This window comes from Cystoisospora suis (assembly GCF_002600585.1).
Source record: "Cystoisospora suis strain Wien I chromosome Unknown contig_1147, whole genome shotgun sequence".
Lineage (NCBI taxonomy): Eukaryota > Apicomplexa > Conoidasida > Eucoccidiorida > Sarcocystidae > Cystoisospora > Cystoisospora suis.
This window is the reverse complement of record NW_027153948.1, coordinates 172,715-187,394: the sequence shown is the minus strand read 5'-3', so window position 1 is coordinate 187,394 and position 14,680 is coordinate 172,715. Positions and strand designations below refer to the sequence as shown.

Genomic DNA, 14,680 nt, shown 5'->3' with positions numbered 1-14,680 from the left:
TACAGGAATACCACGCATGCAATAATATATATGTATATATACATATATATATACATGTGTACAATCTACCATTGAGAAGAGGGTGTGCATTTCCGCAGAATGAAGCACCGCATACAAGGTCTTGGAATGGATTGTTTCAGTGGAAAGGTGTCTCTCATTAAAACATGCACCTGTTCTTCTTTACCTGAAATTTAGGCTTTTCGGCTTATATACGAGCATCTTTGGCAAGGAAAGAAATGTAGGGTCACCCTTGCTTCCAAGCTCTTCCATGAGGGCCCCTCCAGGGCAGCTTCCAAATTCCTCCTCTTCTGTTTTGCTTGTGTTCATCCCTTGAAGGTGTCTTCTCTCGTCTTGTTCTTCTTTTTTTCTCCCCTTCGATTCTGCATGAACCCGACCGTCTCCTTCTTGGTCTCCTTCTTCTCTTTGTGTGGACGTAACCGAAGCTGGAAATGATAATGAGGTAGGTTGAGATAAAGGATGAGAGGGGGTTGCCATAGAGAGAAGAGTTCTCATACTTTTATCTATAGCTTCTCCTGCAGCATCATCCTCGGTTTGTCCGGTGTACGTACACTGGAGACCATTGACACATGAATGGCCCTGTCTACATTCATAGACTTCTTCCTTCTCTGTCCAGCTTCCCCAGACCTCTACATCAATAGAATTCTTAGCAGAAGCTGTTTTCCCTCCAGTTCCGATATGATCCTCATCTCTCAAACCCCTTATTCTCTCTTTCTTCAAATCTGTCTTCTCTGCAATTTCTTGCTTGTCTTTCTCCTCTCCCTTTGTCTGCTCTTTTCCGTTCTGATCATCTCCTCCTCCTGTTGAACCATCTGCTTCTGTGCCCTGTTTTTCTGATTCTTTTCTTTCGTCCCTTTCACCCCCACTCAACTCTTCCATTTCTTTCGTATGTCTCCAGGGACCCCACAGCGGAAAGTGTAGAGTGAACGTCTTTGGTATCAGGTGCACGTGCGGTACATCTTGGCAAGGCCGTATGATAGACGTAAATGTATGTCCCCCTGATACAAGCAGACTAACAATGAAAGGCAGCTTTCTTGGCTCCATTTCTCTTTCACAGGAAGAGCTATGAGAAGTGCCAAAAGACTCCTGGTATACTGGTAGAGATGTCCGTCTATTAGCTTGAGTAGGCTCATAGGAGAAGTCGTAGAGAGAGAGAAACGAGAAGTTAGACAAAGCCTCACGCGAAGACGATTGTGGAGGCGGAGCGATACACGAGGAGAGAGAAGGAAACGAGGACAACTGAGAAGGGATCGGATGTGATGAGAAGGACGGAGAAGAAGAGGATCTTGATGCTGTGTGGAAAGAAGGAGAATAAGAAGGAGACAGTGAAGATGGTGTAAAGGGAGCGTCTTGACTTAAGATTTCATTCTCTTCGTTCATCCAAGCTGAGAGAACATGACCATGAAGATGATTAATCGATACAACCAAAGGTTTGATCTCCTCTAAAATGCTGTCTTTATCTCCGCTTCTTTTTCTCTTCTCGCCGAAGATCTTGAAGAATAGTGCTTCTCGCTCTTCGGGAGTCAACCAAATATAAGGAATCTGACTACTGCTATAATCCCCCCCCGGTGTATATACAACACCCTCTTTCTGTGTCCTGCTTTGCTCGTTTTTCCTCCAAATCTCGAACTCTCTATTCGCATCTCTTCTCAACCCCTTCTGTCTCGTCTCTCCAGCTTCTCCTTGTCTTCCTCGTAAAGATTCTTCTTCTCTTTCTTGTCCCCGCTTTACCTGCTGGTCATCGGTATCCTTCAGCCCTTCATCACTCATGAGAGAAAGAAACTGAAGAGCTTCTCTCCCAGTCTCTTCAAGCTCAGCAGCGATCTCCAAAGCCGCTCTTGCTCCAACCGACAAACAAGGTACAAGGCCAGGTCCTCTTGTGTATGCCAGAACATCGACATCTTGTAGGCTTAAACCTATATATGTACAAAGCAAACAGAAAGACGAGAAGAAACGAGAGAACAAGAAACATATAGATTAAAACCGGTATGTGTATAAAATAAGAAAGGACATACAAAAGGTTTACTAAAGAAGCAGTGGAACTTGTCATAGTTGACGCAGGGAAACCTAGCATACATAGAGGGATACGCAAGTATAGGCTTGGGTATGAAGGTCTGTATACGAAGAAGACTACACAGCAATAGAAAGAACCAAATACTTAGGAAATGTCAATGTATCCGTTCATAACAGAGAGACTCCCGAAGACAACGACTTGAGAAGGGAAAACACGCCGATGAGTGCTTCCTCTCAATCTGATCACCGAGAAAGAGAATACTGACGATCCAAGGTTGCTGAGTAGGAAAGGAGGGTAGAGACAGGAGAGATATCTCTAGCAAATTCGTACCGACTGAAGCTTGCAAGAGATCTCGCTGAGAAAGACGTCGGGAACGTCTTTTGAGCGAGACATCATTCAGAGCAACAAGTGAAGTAAAGTCTATCACTCTAGCAAGATAGGTGGGAGACGGCCACGTATCTGCACAGATGCGATAGAGATCGAGTCCCTGGTAGCTAGATGCGAAGAAGATGCTCTTCGATATCAGAGACTAGAGAGATAGAAGATGTATGACTGGTGTTGTTACAGTAATGTACAAGCCAATCTGAGAAGGCGAGGCCCCCAGGCAGCGGTGTATGTACATCCTCGTACAATACATTCGCTGCAGTCTTATCTTGGACCAGGTATACGAAGAGTGTACAGTAAGAGAGACATACACCATACAGATGAAGAGGAAACACATCTATCTACCAGGATGTATGCATATATGTGCTTGCAGCTACAAGAATCTCTACCGATAAAGTACCCGCATGGATTCGCCTCTCTCTTTGGATTGGCATAGAGACAAATAGATGAGAAGGAAGATGAGAGGACTGTAAAAGGCCTTCATACAGCAACGCAGCACCAAAATTCCTGTCGCTTAGAGCTCAGGAAGCAATCGTAGGGTTCGGCTACCTGCTTGGCTTAAGGCCTGTCTCACAGCCGAGTGAATTTTACGCCGATGAGCGGAAGACGATTCTGAAGGGTGTACTCCCCCGTACTTCTTCAGTAATTCCGACTGAGAGATCACGACGTTGGCGAGAACCTGACGTGTCTCTCTATAGATAAAAGTACACACACAAAAAGAATAGAGGGTAGGACGGCATACATCCCCCGCACCAAGACGCATGCGTATAGCGTATGTATGTATGAATACGTATACGTGTGTATAGGTATGAATATGCATGCGTGTGTGTATACATGAATATGTGTGTATGAGTACGTATGTACGTATGTATGTATGTATATGCATTGTCGGCGTATTCTCCAAAGAGAGGAACGGTGTTAAGATGAACCCCTGGGTATAGGGGGTGTAACTTGGAGCTGTCTGAGTGATACACAGCCAGCGATAGAAACCTACAGAGGACTCGGGCTTATCTTCTACATGAAAATGCAGTCCGGCGCGGAGCCAATCACCCTTTGAAAAATTCGCATTGATACCGAGAGATAAAGACTCATAGACACTCAGAGCATACATACAAAGTCTTAGTGCTAGACGTCCCGCGACCGCCTGTGGGCAGCTTTGAATAGCTGCTACACATACGATATTCTCACTATGGTGGCATACATACCGGGTGTATATACACCCCAATGTATTATCTGATCACTTCCAACTATAATCCCTGTTAGTTATCTCCAGAGAAGACTCGCTCAGAGTCGAAGAAAAAGAAAAGATCTCAACGTATACGTATCTAAGAGAGATAGAGATTTTACACCTATAGATACGTCGTAAATACCTACACACATACGAACTTCACACAGATACGTGAACGCTATATAGAGATAGCCAGGTGAAGATTCTATCGACTATCTACGGAGAAAGATACAGTTTCGTCTATAGGTTGCTTTTACTCTTGACGTTTTCTTACTCTTCCACTACCCCAATACAGGTGTCATCACAGGATGTCTCTATGCCCATAATGATAGTTCCCCGTCGAGTTCCTTTCTCCTTTTTCCATCTACTTTTGCGACAATTTCGTAATCTTTCCTTCCATCGAAATCTAATCTCCGCTTCTTCTTCATTGAGGCGAGGTACGTCTTCCCTGTCTCCATGCGTTGTCGCTTGTGTTTGCTCTCTGTCTGTCTTTTCCCCTTCTGACTGAGCAGTCTCTTGGTAGGAGGCCGATGGTGTATGGAGTGTCTCATTACTACCACTAGAAGCGACAGCACAGAAAGACGGGTGGGGTGACAAAAGTTGGGTATAGGAGGGACGACGGAAAAGAAGAGATGACCTCGCCCCCCAAGAAGATAAGGACAAGCCATTGAAGAGGAAAGACAGAAAGAAAGGAGAAAAAGCAGATTTCAAAACGCGAGTTGCAGGGTAATTAGACGTGTTGAGTAGCAGAGAAGAGCGAAAGTTTCTTCTTCCCCGTCTTGGCGTTGAGACGAGAAGGTCACGTACGCTAGGAAGTATTGAAGAAGCTTCCCCGATCTGTTGGGAAGGTCGGGACCATGGTGTACGTACACCCGAGAATGTACGGTGGGAAGAAGCAAGCAAGGGTTGGTGAGGTGACAGTGCGGGGGAACTTATGAAGAGATTGCACTTGTGAAGGCCATTCAAACTTCGGGATGGAAAGAAAGTGAGAGATTCTTCTCGCGACGTAGGAGGAATTGGCGAATGTCGGTGAGATGGTGTTGTACGTACACCCCAAGTGCGCCCTGCTGCGGATGTGGCATTGAGCACTGTATGTACGCCCCGAAATGTACCAGTCGTTTCTTGAGAATGGGACTCCCGGGACTCTTTCCTCTCGGATCTGTTTTCATTGGAGGACAGAAAGTGGAGTTTCTGTCTAGAAACAGAAAGAAAAGGTGATGGTGAGAATGCGGAGAGCAACGAAGCAACTGCAGAAAAACTGCGAAAAGGAGATGTAGTGCTTCTACTGGATCTACACCAAGCACTTGCCAACAGCGAGAAGTACGTGAATGTATAAAGATGAAGTCCGCAGAATAGGAAAAGTCGTTTGCGTCTCCTCGTCATCATAGAGACTGAAAAAGAAAGCCATCTCAAGCATGATGCAAGCGAGGACGGGTTCCCTACCGAAGACCTCCCAAGCAGATAATATGGGACGCGTCACAGAGGAGAGGAAAGTGAAGAAACAGGAGAGAGAAGCAGAGCGCCTGCTAAAAAATCTTTGTCCTACGATCACATGTGACCACTCGGGCATATAAATATAGGAGGTTGAATTCTCCCTACTTATTCACTTCTCTCATACGGTCGACTTGATTGGTTTTCCAGGGCAAAGCGCTTTCTACCTGTCTCTCCGGTGTAATGGAGGCGGAGCAAGAAAGAGAAAGATGTGAGTGCTACGTGAAAGGCCTCCAGAAAACTCGTGATTATTTCGTCGCAGGAGACACAGAACGTACTGAGGAGAAACGAAGGAAGAAGGAAGCTTGCTCATAGATCACGAAGATTACAGGAGCTCACTCTGGTTCTAAGAGAAGGACTTCCTTTCCCGTGAAGAGAGAGACAGCCGTAGTGAACGTATGAGACCTTCTACCGTTCGTGACAGCCAGCTAGCGCCGAACTACAGAAGTTAGGCTAGGAGACGAGAAAAAGAAGAGAAATCGAAGTGTGTTTCCATCCGACATTTTGCATGCTGTTGCATGAGCGAGCGGTGAGACACAACGGACGACAGAAGGCCCACGTCGATTCTACTCTACAAAGCACACCCCGGGCATCGGTTCTTTTGAGTCGAGAGAGACAGAGGTCTCTCTAAGCACACGAACACGACCGGGGAATGCAGAAAGGTTATCTTCGTTGAGTTCTTCAACGTCAGCAAGAAAGAGGGCGAGATCTTTTTGTGAGGCGTCCAGAGACGACCGAGAAGCTTAGCGAGACAGGACGCCGCAGATGAGGGATCGACTCTCCCTGGGTCTTGACTAGGGACGGTTTGCTGGACGTAGAACAGGTTTCAGTAGCGGTGAGGAAATTGCATGCAAGCGGACTGTGTCAGCTTCTCCCCCTTGTAGTCTTGTCACAAGACACACGCAGTGCCGGCTTTGGTAGGCTGTGGTGAATGTCCGGGCCCCCCCATGTAAACGCCCATGGCTCTAATCTTGACTCAACTTTCCAACTGACAAGGCCGGTTGTGTCGACTTCTCCAAATTACTTTGCTTCTTTCTTCTTCGTGTCGTGTCTGCGTTCTTCCATGAAGAAGAGGAAAGCAAGGAACCGTTCAACCGACGGCGTGTAGAGTTTTCTCCTCGACTTGTCCTTACCACTCTACCAACAGCCGGCAGGAAGCATCAATGAAAGGCCGACAGCGAGGGGGCCGAGCAGACGTAGACACACCAGCACATCGAGTACACACTCCCCCTCGGTTGGGGTGAAGCCTTTCGGAAGTCCGAGGAGATGCGGTGAACAGGTTGCTCTTGGCTAGCTTTCCAGTCATTCGCTTTACAGCCTCCTCTCACCAGCTCTTGTGTCTCAAACTTCGGTGGACTATAGAGAAAAGAACAACTAAAACAGACACGAATACACATGAGGCAGTAGAACCCATGATAGCCCCCACTATTTTTACATGAAAGGCGTATGGCACCACTAGGACCTTCACGTAAGGCAGCACCACACCCCGAGCACCCTCCGATGAAGACCAGGCACCTGGCGCCACGGAGCGCAGAAAGATGGGCCCCTGCTGCTGTCTGTGGAGAGTTCGAAGTGAAGAAAAGCTAGTCTGTACAAGAGTCTAGTCGTCAGAAGTCCTCTAGAATTGACTGCTTGGGAAGACCCGAACGGAAGGAAGTTCAGAGTCCCCTGCATGGAGTCTTCAGCAGGATGCCCTATTAGAGCCGAGGAACTGGAAAAGGGATGCTCTACTGCGCCGCATCACTAGCAGAGGGTACGGAACCTGGTTTTGCCAACAGTCCACTATGGGCATAGTTCAGGAAGAAGCGAATTAGGAAGAAGCCGATGAATGAAGTGTTGGTAAAGGGATTACAGTCATTCGCAGCGAGTGTTCGTCCGTCTCTCCATTCAAGAACTTCACTTCTTCAGCACAAGGGTTACTGCAAAATCCCCTTTGTCCTCTTTGGGCCGGAACGTGTATCACTCCCTCCCTCTCAAGGGGTGCCGAGTAGAAGTAGATGTGATCGAACGGCTCTCCAGATTTTGTGACTGGTGTTGCGTTCTCCTCTTGTCTTTACTTTTCCCTCCGCTATAGAAAAGCAAGCTCCTATTAGAAGAGTCCGGTTCGCCTCTAGAGAAAAACCTTTTCTTCTGCTGTTCACACCGCTCTCGCACGGTCTATTGTCTTTCTTTTTCTATACCTTCTTCGATCGACGAAGCTCACATTCCTGCTTTTCCGCCTTATGAATCCTCGCCCTAGGGGTGCTGTTGAAGGTGAGGCCTGTGTCGCTTTCACTATCGAACCACGTCATTCTGTTCGCTTCCCGGAGAGAGAGCTTCTATATATCTGCTCTTGGGGACCGTGTGGAGTAATTTGTCTGTCCCAATTCTAGCAAGGCTTTCTTCTGCGGTTTTCCCCTAGAGAGTCTTCTTGAAAAAAAAAAAAATATCTCTGTCTATTCCTAGCCACAATACGATACTGTTCTCTGTTAGTGTGGGCCTTCTCATGTGAAAGGAAGTACACCAGCGAGCTCTCCTCTCTTTCTACATCAAGGCCATTCATTGCTCAGCCAGCCTCACTGCGTCCTTCTTTTTCTTCCCCCCTGCGTCTTTTGAGATGTCTTAAGGAAAGTAGTCACATACTTTTGTATTTGTCTACGCCTACTTCACATGTCAGTAACTTTCACTACATGGCACAGATCGATCGATAGATAGATATTGCGGGAGAGTTTCTCTCGTATACGTCAATATCTGTTCTTTCGAATCCATCGGTAACTCTTATTCTCCTTCTGTGAGTTTTTGCTGCATGTCTCTCCCATCTTTCGGCATCTTTCTCACAGAGAGAGAAATCAAGCTTTTTAGGCAAAGCAAGAAGAGAAGGCTTGTTTCAGCCCTTCACACAGAAGTCTTTTTCGTCAGTTCCATGAAAGCTACAATGATGGATTTGACTGGGTATGTAGCTGCTTCTCAGCATCGATGCGGAACTTCTGAGCAATGCTTGTGTATCTTGGATGGGAGGTCTTCCACCCATTCAAATATAAAGCATGCAAGGCTAGACTAAGAAATCGGACATCTTTACATACACCTAGACATTCATATTGACTCATACTATCTTCCCTTTCTGATTCTTTTGTAGTCACCCTATCATCACTGCTGTCTTTATACATGATAACAATGGTGTATAGAGAAGGATTCTTATCTTCATCGCTACTCATCGTCTGTTCTGTGAAGTCTTTGCTCCTGGTCTCTCCATTTGAAGCCGACCTTCTTCTTTGCTTTATATCATCTTCTTCTTCTGTTTCATTCGTACTTCGGAGAGAAGAAGAACAAGAAGAAGGGATAAGCGCCACTGCTAGACACGACGACGCCTTAAAGGAACAACGCCGGATCAAGCCGAGGAATGTAGAGATTTCCTGGGACAGGACGTCTTTGTCTTCAGACGGCTACACAAAAACAGAGAGACAGGAATCCTTTGATATTACCACAGAGATTATGGCTGGCAGATACTCAAGTCCACGCCTGTTTGAATGTAACAGGGTAGAAAGCAGAAGAAGCCTGACGGTTCTACGTGTATCTACACACGAAAAGGAACGAAGAAAACCTGTCTTGAGTGTATAGACACATACCTATATAGACATAAGTAAAATTACCCATGGACAGATCTTGTGCGTGGATGTATATATGTAGGGATATATACACGTATATATGTATATGTTTACGGAATGGGTGTCTACATTCGGCAACACGTACGTAAGCTCCAGACAGCTAGGCAGGATGAAGGTGTGGATGAGTCTCCATTAACATTCATTCAGTCAAGACGGACGCGAATACAAATAATATTTTTGTATCTAGTATATATGTACGTATGTAGGTATCTATGCATTTATGTATGTGGGTAGGTACAGATGCATATAGTATGTATGTGTAGATAGATGAAGTATCTTTTTATTTCATATGTATGCCGTGAACACAACTTTCTGACATGAAGCACCGAATATGTTCACTTTCCCTTGGTGAGAGTAACGGAGAGCTTCCGCACTTTGTATACTTTCTCTCCACTCTGTCCTCTTTCCCGGTGTGAATACAATAGCTGACGAGATACAAACGGGCTTTCTTCTTTGAATCTTACTAAGTGCTGAGGCGCAGTGTTTTGGAGAGCTCTTTCAAAACCTCTTAAAATATGCGCTGGGTCTTTATTATTCACGAAGGTAAACACAAGAGTCTTTTCGACCGCTGGCAAGAACAGACCGGCGAGGCCATCTTCTTCTTCCTTTCTCTTTACCGTCTCGTCTCTCCGTGAGGCTGTCGTTACTTCCTCTCGGTTTCCAACCTTTTCTTTCGCGTTTTCTTCCATTCTACCATACAACCTTCTCCATTGCTCAAGTGTATCACGGTGTATGTACACTCCGATAGCATAGGCCCGGGCCGCAGGAATCCAACAGAGATCATGCATGCATCGAGGTGCCACACCTACACAGTCATGGGGAGTGGACTGCTGCTGTCCCCGTGAAGAAACGGATGGAATGAAGATGGTGGGAGAGAACTGAACGCCTAAGACCGGCTCAAAGAAATCCGAAGGAGATTCTGAAGGAGCTGACGACGAGGATGCTCCTTTAACTGTAGGGAAGAGCACAGACGAGGGACTTGCTGTCTCTGCAGAAGAAGAGGAAGGGGGAGGAGAAGAACTAGAAGAACAAGCAGAACATCTTACTAGGAAAGTTCTGCGAGTATCCCTGAGGTTTCCAAATCGCAGGGATTGACGGGAAGAAGGAACAGAGGTTTTTCTTTCTTTGGGCTGAGCAGAAAGGAAGGGCGAAGATGAAGAAGCATGCGATCTTTCGAGTGAGTACGACGACTGTTGAGAGTCTGAAGCATGCAGTGAACTCAGAGGGATCGAAGCAGGGATCGATTGTGTTGGTGAGCTGTAAGGTCGATTGTGTGTTCCGTGAAAATCCCTGCTGCACACAGTGGCAAGAGAAGGTGACGAGAAAGAAGAGGCGTTCTTTAAAGAGAGAAAGCAAGCAGGAGTTGTTATGGGAGAGCCCCCTGACATGAGGGATAACGGTGAGAATCGATTCTCTTGTTCCCGCCGCTTCAAGTGGCACGAAGGAAAAGACACAGGAGTAGAGGGCGGTGGACAAGGAAGAAAGAAAGAGAACGGACGATGACCAGGCTGATGTGGAGAGGAGTGGCGAGAGAGAGCATGGGCAGAAATACATGTTGGAGAAAATCGGGAATGTCGATTGTTTTGTCTCGGAAGATCGACATATTGACTCTCCCCGACACCGTCATGAGACAGAGAAAAACTCTTTTCTTCACAATGATTCGACTCTGGATGACGTCCTTCTTTCCACGGAAAGATCGGTGTTGGCTTTACTTTGCCTTGTTCTTGTGTGGAAAACACAGTTTCATTCCTCTTTGAGCTCTCGTCACCTCTCTTAGATCTCAGAGCAGAAATGAGAATCCCCGGTACGACCGAGCAAGAGAGTGGGAGAGAAGGAAAGGACGAGAGATTGAAGTAGACACCTGACATTCTTGGAAGTTACCTTCTTCGGCTTCCACCAACTGCTAGCGCCACCACCCTTGGCTCTCCTTTACTTTAGCTCTCTTTGCTATTCCTGGGCTTTCGTGACAAAACCTCCGTTGCTCTGGTCTTCTATAGATCTATGATTCCTATTCTAGAGCTAGGAAAGAGAATAAGCTGCTTCCCGAGGGGTTCAAAACTTTGCACGATAGAAGGAAAATCAGTCTCTTGCTCTAAATCTCAGGTGGTAGCCTGCGTGCAAGACAGTTCTCTACTTTTTGTAGATTACCCACAAAAGGCGGCCGCGAGAACAGGAGTTCAGACGGCCAGGCGAAAGCGACTTCACAAAAACCAACGGCAGAGAAACGTGATCTCTCGAGACTACTAAAGCTGAGGAAGGGGGTAGCTGAAAGTGAGTAGAACGGCTCTGTTGAAGGGTCGACCGCGACAGCCACCCTGGCGGGTGGTGTATGTACAGTGTGCGTATGTGGACACTTGCATCTGCCGACAGCTTGTCTCCCCGATAACATGGACGGCGGAACGGGACTGAAGACTTGAAAAGCTCGTCTGTCGTTAGGAAAGCCGCATATTTCCCTTTTTTCACGTCTTCCCCCCACGCTATCTGCGGGTGTGCAGTGGACGAGAACCTCCCTTGTTCACTCACGGCTTTATTATCTTGACCCGCGCGTGGAGAGGGCATCCGGTCCTGTCCGCATCTAATGCATGCATGCCTGCATGTCCTTCTAGGTCTCGATTCTTGCTTCTCTCGGGGAGCATCGCCATCGCCTTCTGTGGAGTGCATCTCCCAGCAGAGTACCCTCAAGTGAGTTTGTGTTACTGTTCGCTGCCTAGGAGATGCATGAGTGAAGTTCATGCGTATCTGCCATTCTTGAGTGGAGAGGGACAAGAAAATGGAGAAAATGAAACAACGGGATCTTGCGGAAGCCCTAGGTGTTGTGGTAAGAGAGAAAGGAAGATCGTCTCGTATTAGCCGCTGCTCTGTATGCTCATTTGCATTCACGGATACAGGGTAGACTGTACTCGTATGCGCGCGTATCTAATGCCTGACCTAACAGGACGTGAAGTATTAGAGGCGAAATAATGTCGCCATGCTGGTGGTGCTACATGGACATTGTCTGCCCTCATCTCTTATTCTTGTTTCTCTTGCGCATCGATATAGTCGGTATACACAAATAACGCCGTGGTATCTGGCAGTTGTGGACGAGCTTGAAAGGCAATAGATTGCAAATGGACAAGAACAACCTCATGGTTCTACATCCACTCGGGCAGTCGCCCGCCCAGTGACGGGAAAGAACGGAAGACTCCATCTATCAGAAGTGTTCTTGTTGTGCTCATTCCGGCTCTCTCTCGCACGAGCTCACGTCTCATTAGCTGGTCACCAACGGTTCTTTGGAGGTAGAAAGAGACAGGGGGACGACACAGGGCCGATCTCGCTTTCTGCTTGCATCACTCACCCATGCTAGGTTTACAGATCCATTTTGAGGTCATTTGTTTCATCTGCTGTGCACCTATGCGACTGCTATATTAGCCACGGGGGTAACTCTTCTTTCGTACTCCTTACCTCGATAGGTACAGGAGGTGAAGCTGCGGTTGTACACAAAGCAGAATCTCCCGTGCTTGACTCTATCCGTCTTCCGACTAGTCACTTAGTATAATCGTTGCCGAACAGTCTCAAAGATTGTTTCTGAACTGTTTCCCTTTGAAGGACACAGCAAACACAGCATATTAGGTGGGCATGGAAATACTCGTGTCATGGTAGACACAAGGATTGTGAGCGTCTGCTGTGCTGCGTAGTACACCTCTCTTTGCATAGTTCGGTGATGAGATTCAGATGCCGATCATATAATCCACGTGCTTTTCTCTTTCCTCGTATCTTGCTAACTATCTTCCCGGGTCCGTTTGTAGGTAGTTGTAGGAGTATCCGATGGGCTGACTGTTTCTCATGTTCTTGTGCTTTTCTTTTTTCTCAGGAGAGATTGCAGGAGTTCAGAGTCACAGATATGTGTTTCTCACGGTGTGTTGAAAGCATCAGTAAGCACTGGAAACGAAGGAGAAGGAGAAAAAGGGGGTGTACCGCAAAAGAGGGGTTTGCGTATACCCTCGTGGGATTCGTCATCTCTGTGTACCGCCCAGTTACACAGACTTAGTAGTGCATGAGACAGACATCTGAGGCAGCGAGCGATACCGACGACGTATGATATTCTTGCGTTTTTGATAGAGCATTGCGAAGAGGTAGCAGAGACCAGAAGCTAGTACAAACGAAGCTCCGAATCGGGAAAACAAAAGACCTTAGCAGGTAAAACGTAGTCGTTGTTCCTTTTCCACCAATTGTACGGACAGTAGAAGCTGAGACAGCTTAGTCAAAATCACTGTGAGGGCTGGGACACGTTTTGCGAGATCTCTCTTAGCTTGTGCTATAATGGGTCACGCACTGCTGTGGTGGAAACATATTTCATACGTGGACATGCGTGTACTGATAACTATTAGCTTCAGACCGATATACCCCAAGGCCTAGTGCTACTCCAAGTTGCCGCAGCTCACGGACGCATCGCAGATAGCTCGGTAGATAGATACTCATCGTGACGCGTTCAAGTTTGTTGGGTTGACGACGTCAGCAACAGAGGTTTGTTCTTTCCTAGAGCGGGAGAGAGAACATGCGGGTATTAATACATCTCGGCATCCCTCCTTCAACAAGTTGCGGCCGCATTCCGAGATGGTGAACACTTTTTCCCAAGCAGGTTTTTCTCATCTGGTTGTCGTTTGACTCTCTTTGTGCTGGTTTGAGACAGTTCATGCCGAAACTCTGTAGTGCATCTTTTTGACACAGTAAATACTCGAATCGCTTCACAGTCCTTTCCTTACGGCTTTTGCTCATCTCAGGGACTCGTCTGAATGATGCGGAGAAGACCTGTATTTGGAATTGCGCTCAACGGCGGGAGGAGACTCGCCATTTCATCCGTTCCCGGAGTCAGGATCTCTTAACGCCCGACAATCCATCGTCAGCTTAGGAAAGAAGACAACTGCTTGTACCTCTTTGCTGATAGCACCTTTTGAATCTACTTCAAACCAGTTCTATTTTCGTTTATTTCCCCCAGTGAAAAGGTAAAGAGTACTTTCAATTGTCTCAATCAACGACACCATACCGACGCCAGGGCTTTTTCCCCTAGCGTCGTGCGGGTACTTGTACGTCAGTGCCCGTTGCTCAAGGAACGCCTCCGGAGGAGTAAAGGCATAGGGCTTGCCGCACGAGAGGGGCTCATCGTTTTTGTGGGTTTTTTTCGCGAAGCTCGGAAAAAGCAAGGAACACTGAGTTGTGTAGTCGGTGTCCACTGAAATGGCATTGTGCTGTCCTGTGTCCTGATGCATATTTGAAGGGGAAATAGTTGCTGTCTGTCGAACGTTTTTTACTTGGTTTTCAAACAAGCACATGTCCGATCAACGGCGCAGCTGTGGCATAGGGAGCCTGAAGCAACTTGAAAGGTCGGATCGTTGACGACCGTTTTTGTCTTTGTTGGCGCGACTGTTTTGTATCTTCGCTTGTAGAACGGTGTGTCGTCGGTGGTTCTGGCTGTGAGATCGACAAAGTAGTAGACCAAAAAAGATTACCTGTAGTAGTTGAAAAAGAAACAAGTAGCATTTGCCGCCTTTTTTTAAACTCACATAGAATACTCCATCCAGTCCTCATGAACGCTGCTGAAGTTATGCCTCGGAACTGCGTCTTACTGTACCGTGAGAATCAAACAAGTCACGTTGTGCAAAGAATCCTTTGAAAAGCGCTTGTCTGGTGAGCGGAGGGTGGCCGTTGGCTGGCCGTCTTTTCTGCGTTCCGAGGAAAACCCCAAGATCTTTGTGGCTGTCTCCATGCCCGAGTCTGTCTTGATCTGGGCACTCCTAGTACCAACATCATAGACCGTTCCCTCTTCCTCGATCGGGGAGGCGAGCTGCATACCTCTCCGTAGTCTATCGGGCGCGCCTGAAAGGCTACACGTTCCTAGGTCAATCCTAATAGCAAAGTGCGTGC

The 14,680-nt window shown here is 47.1% G+C and overlaps 3 protein-coding genes across 3 annotated transcripts; 1 reads left to right on the top strand and 2 right to left on the bottom strand.

Moving 5' to 3' along the window:
* Nucleotides 1-172: 172 nt before the first annotated feature.
* Nucleotides 173-5,641, bottom strand: CSUI_002754 (glycoprotease family protein). The gene is made up of 3 exons (XM_068062953.1): nucleotides 4,452-5,641; nucleotides 2,966-3,108; nucleotides 173-1,934 (listed from the first exon to the last, which is right to left on the bottom strand). The coding sequence occupies exon 3, from the start codon at nucleotides 1,786-1,788 to the stop codon at nucleotides 181-183; it is 1,608 nt and encodes a 535-aa protein (XP_067925091.1). The 5' UTR covers nucleotides 1,789-1,934; nucleotides 2,966-3,108; nucleotides 4,452-5,641; the 3' UTR covers nucleotides 173-180.
* Nucleotides 5,642-7,956: 2,315 nt separating this feature from the next.
* On the bottom strand, nucleotides 7,957-11,242 carry CSUI_002753 (uncharacterized protein). Its single transcript, XM_068062952.1, has 2 exons — nucleotides 9,244-11,242; nucleotides 7,957-8,557 (listed from the first exon to the last, which is right to left on the bottom strand). Exons 1-2 carry the CDS (start codon nucleotides 10,645-10,647, stop codon nucleotides 8,045-8,047), a joined length of 1,917 nt encoding a protein of 638 aa, XP_067925090.1. The 5' UTR covers nucleotides 10,648-11,242; the 3' UTR covers nucleotides 7,957-8,044.
* CSUI_002752 (uncharacterized protein) lies at nucleotides 11,149-14,349 on the top strand. Its single transcript, XM_068062951.1, has 3 exons — nucleotides 11,149-11,597; nucleotides 12,630-12,690; nucleotides 13,540-14,349. Exons 1-2 carry the CDS (start codon nucleotides 11,366-11,368, stop codon nucleotides 12,680-12,682), a joined length of 285 nt encoding a protein of 94 aa, XP_067925089.1. The 5' UTR covers nucleotides 11,149-11,365; the 3' UTR covers nucleotides 12,683-12,690; nucleotides 13,540-14,349.
* The last annotated feature ends 331 nt before the right edge of the window (nucleotides 14,350-14,680 follow it).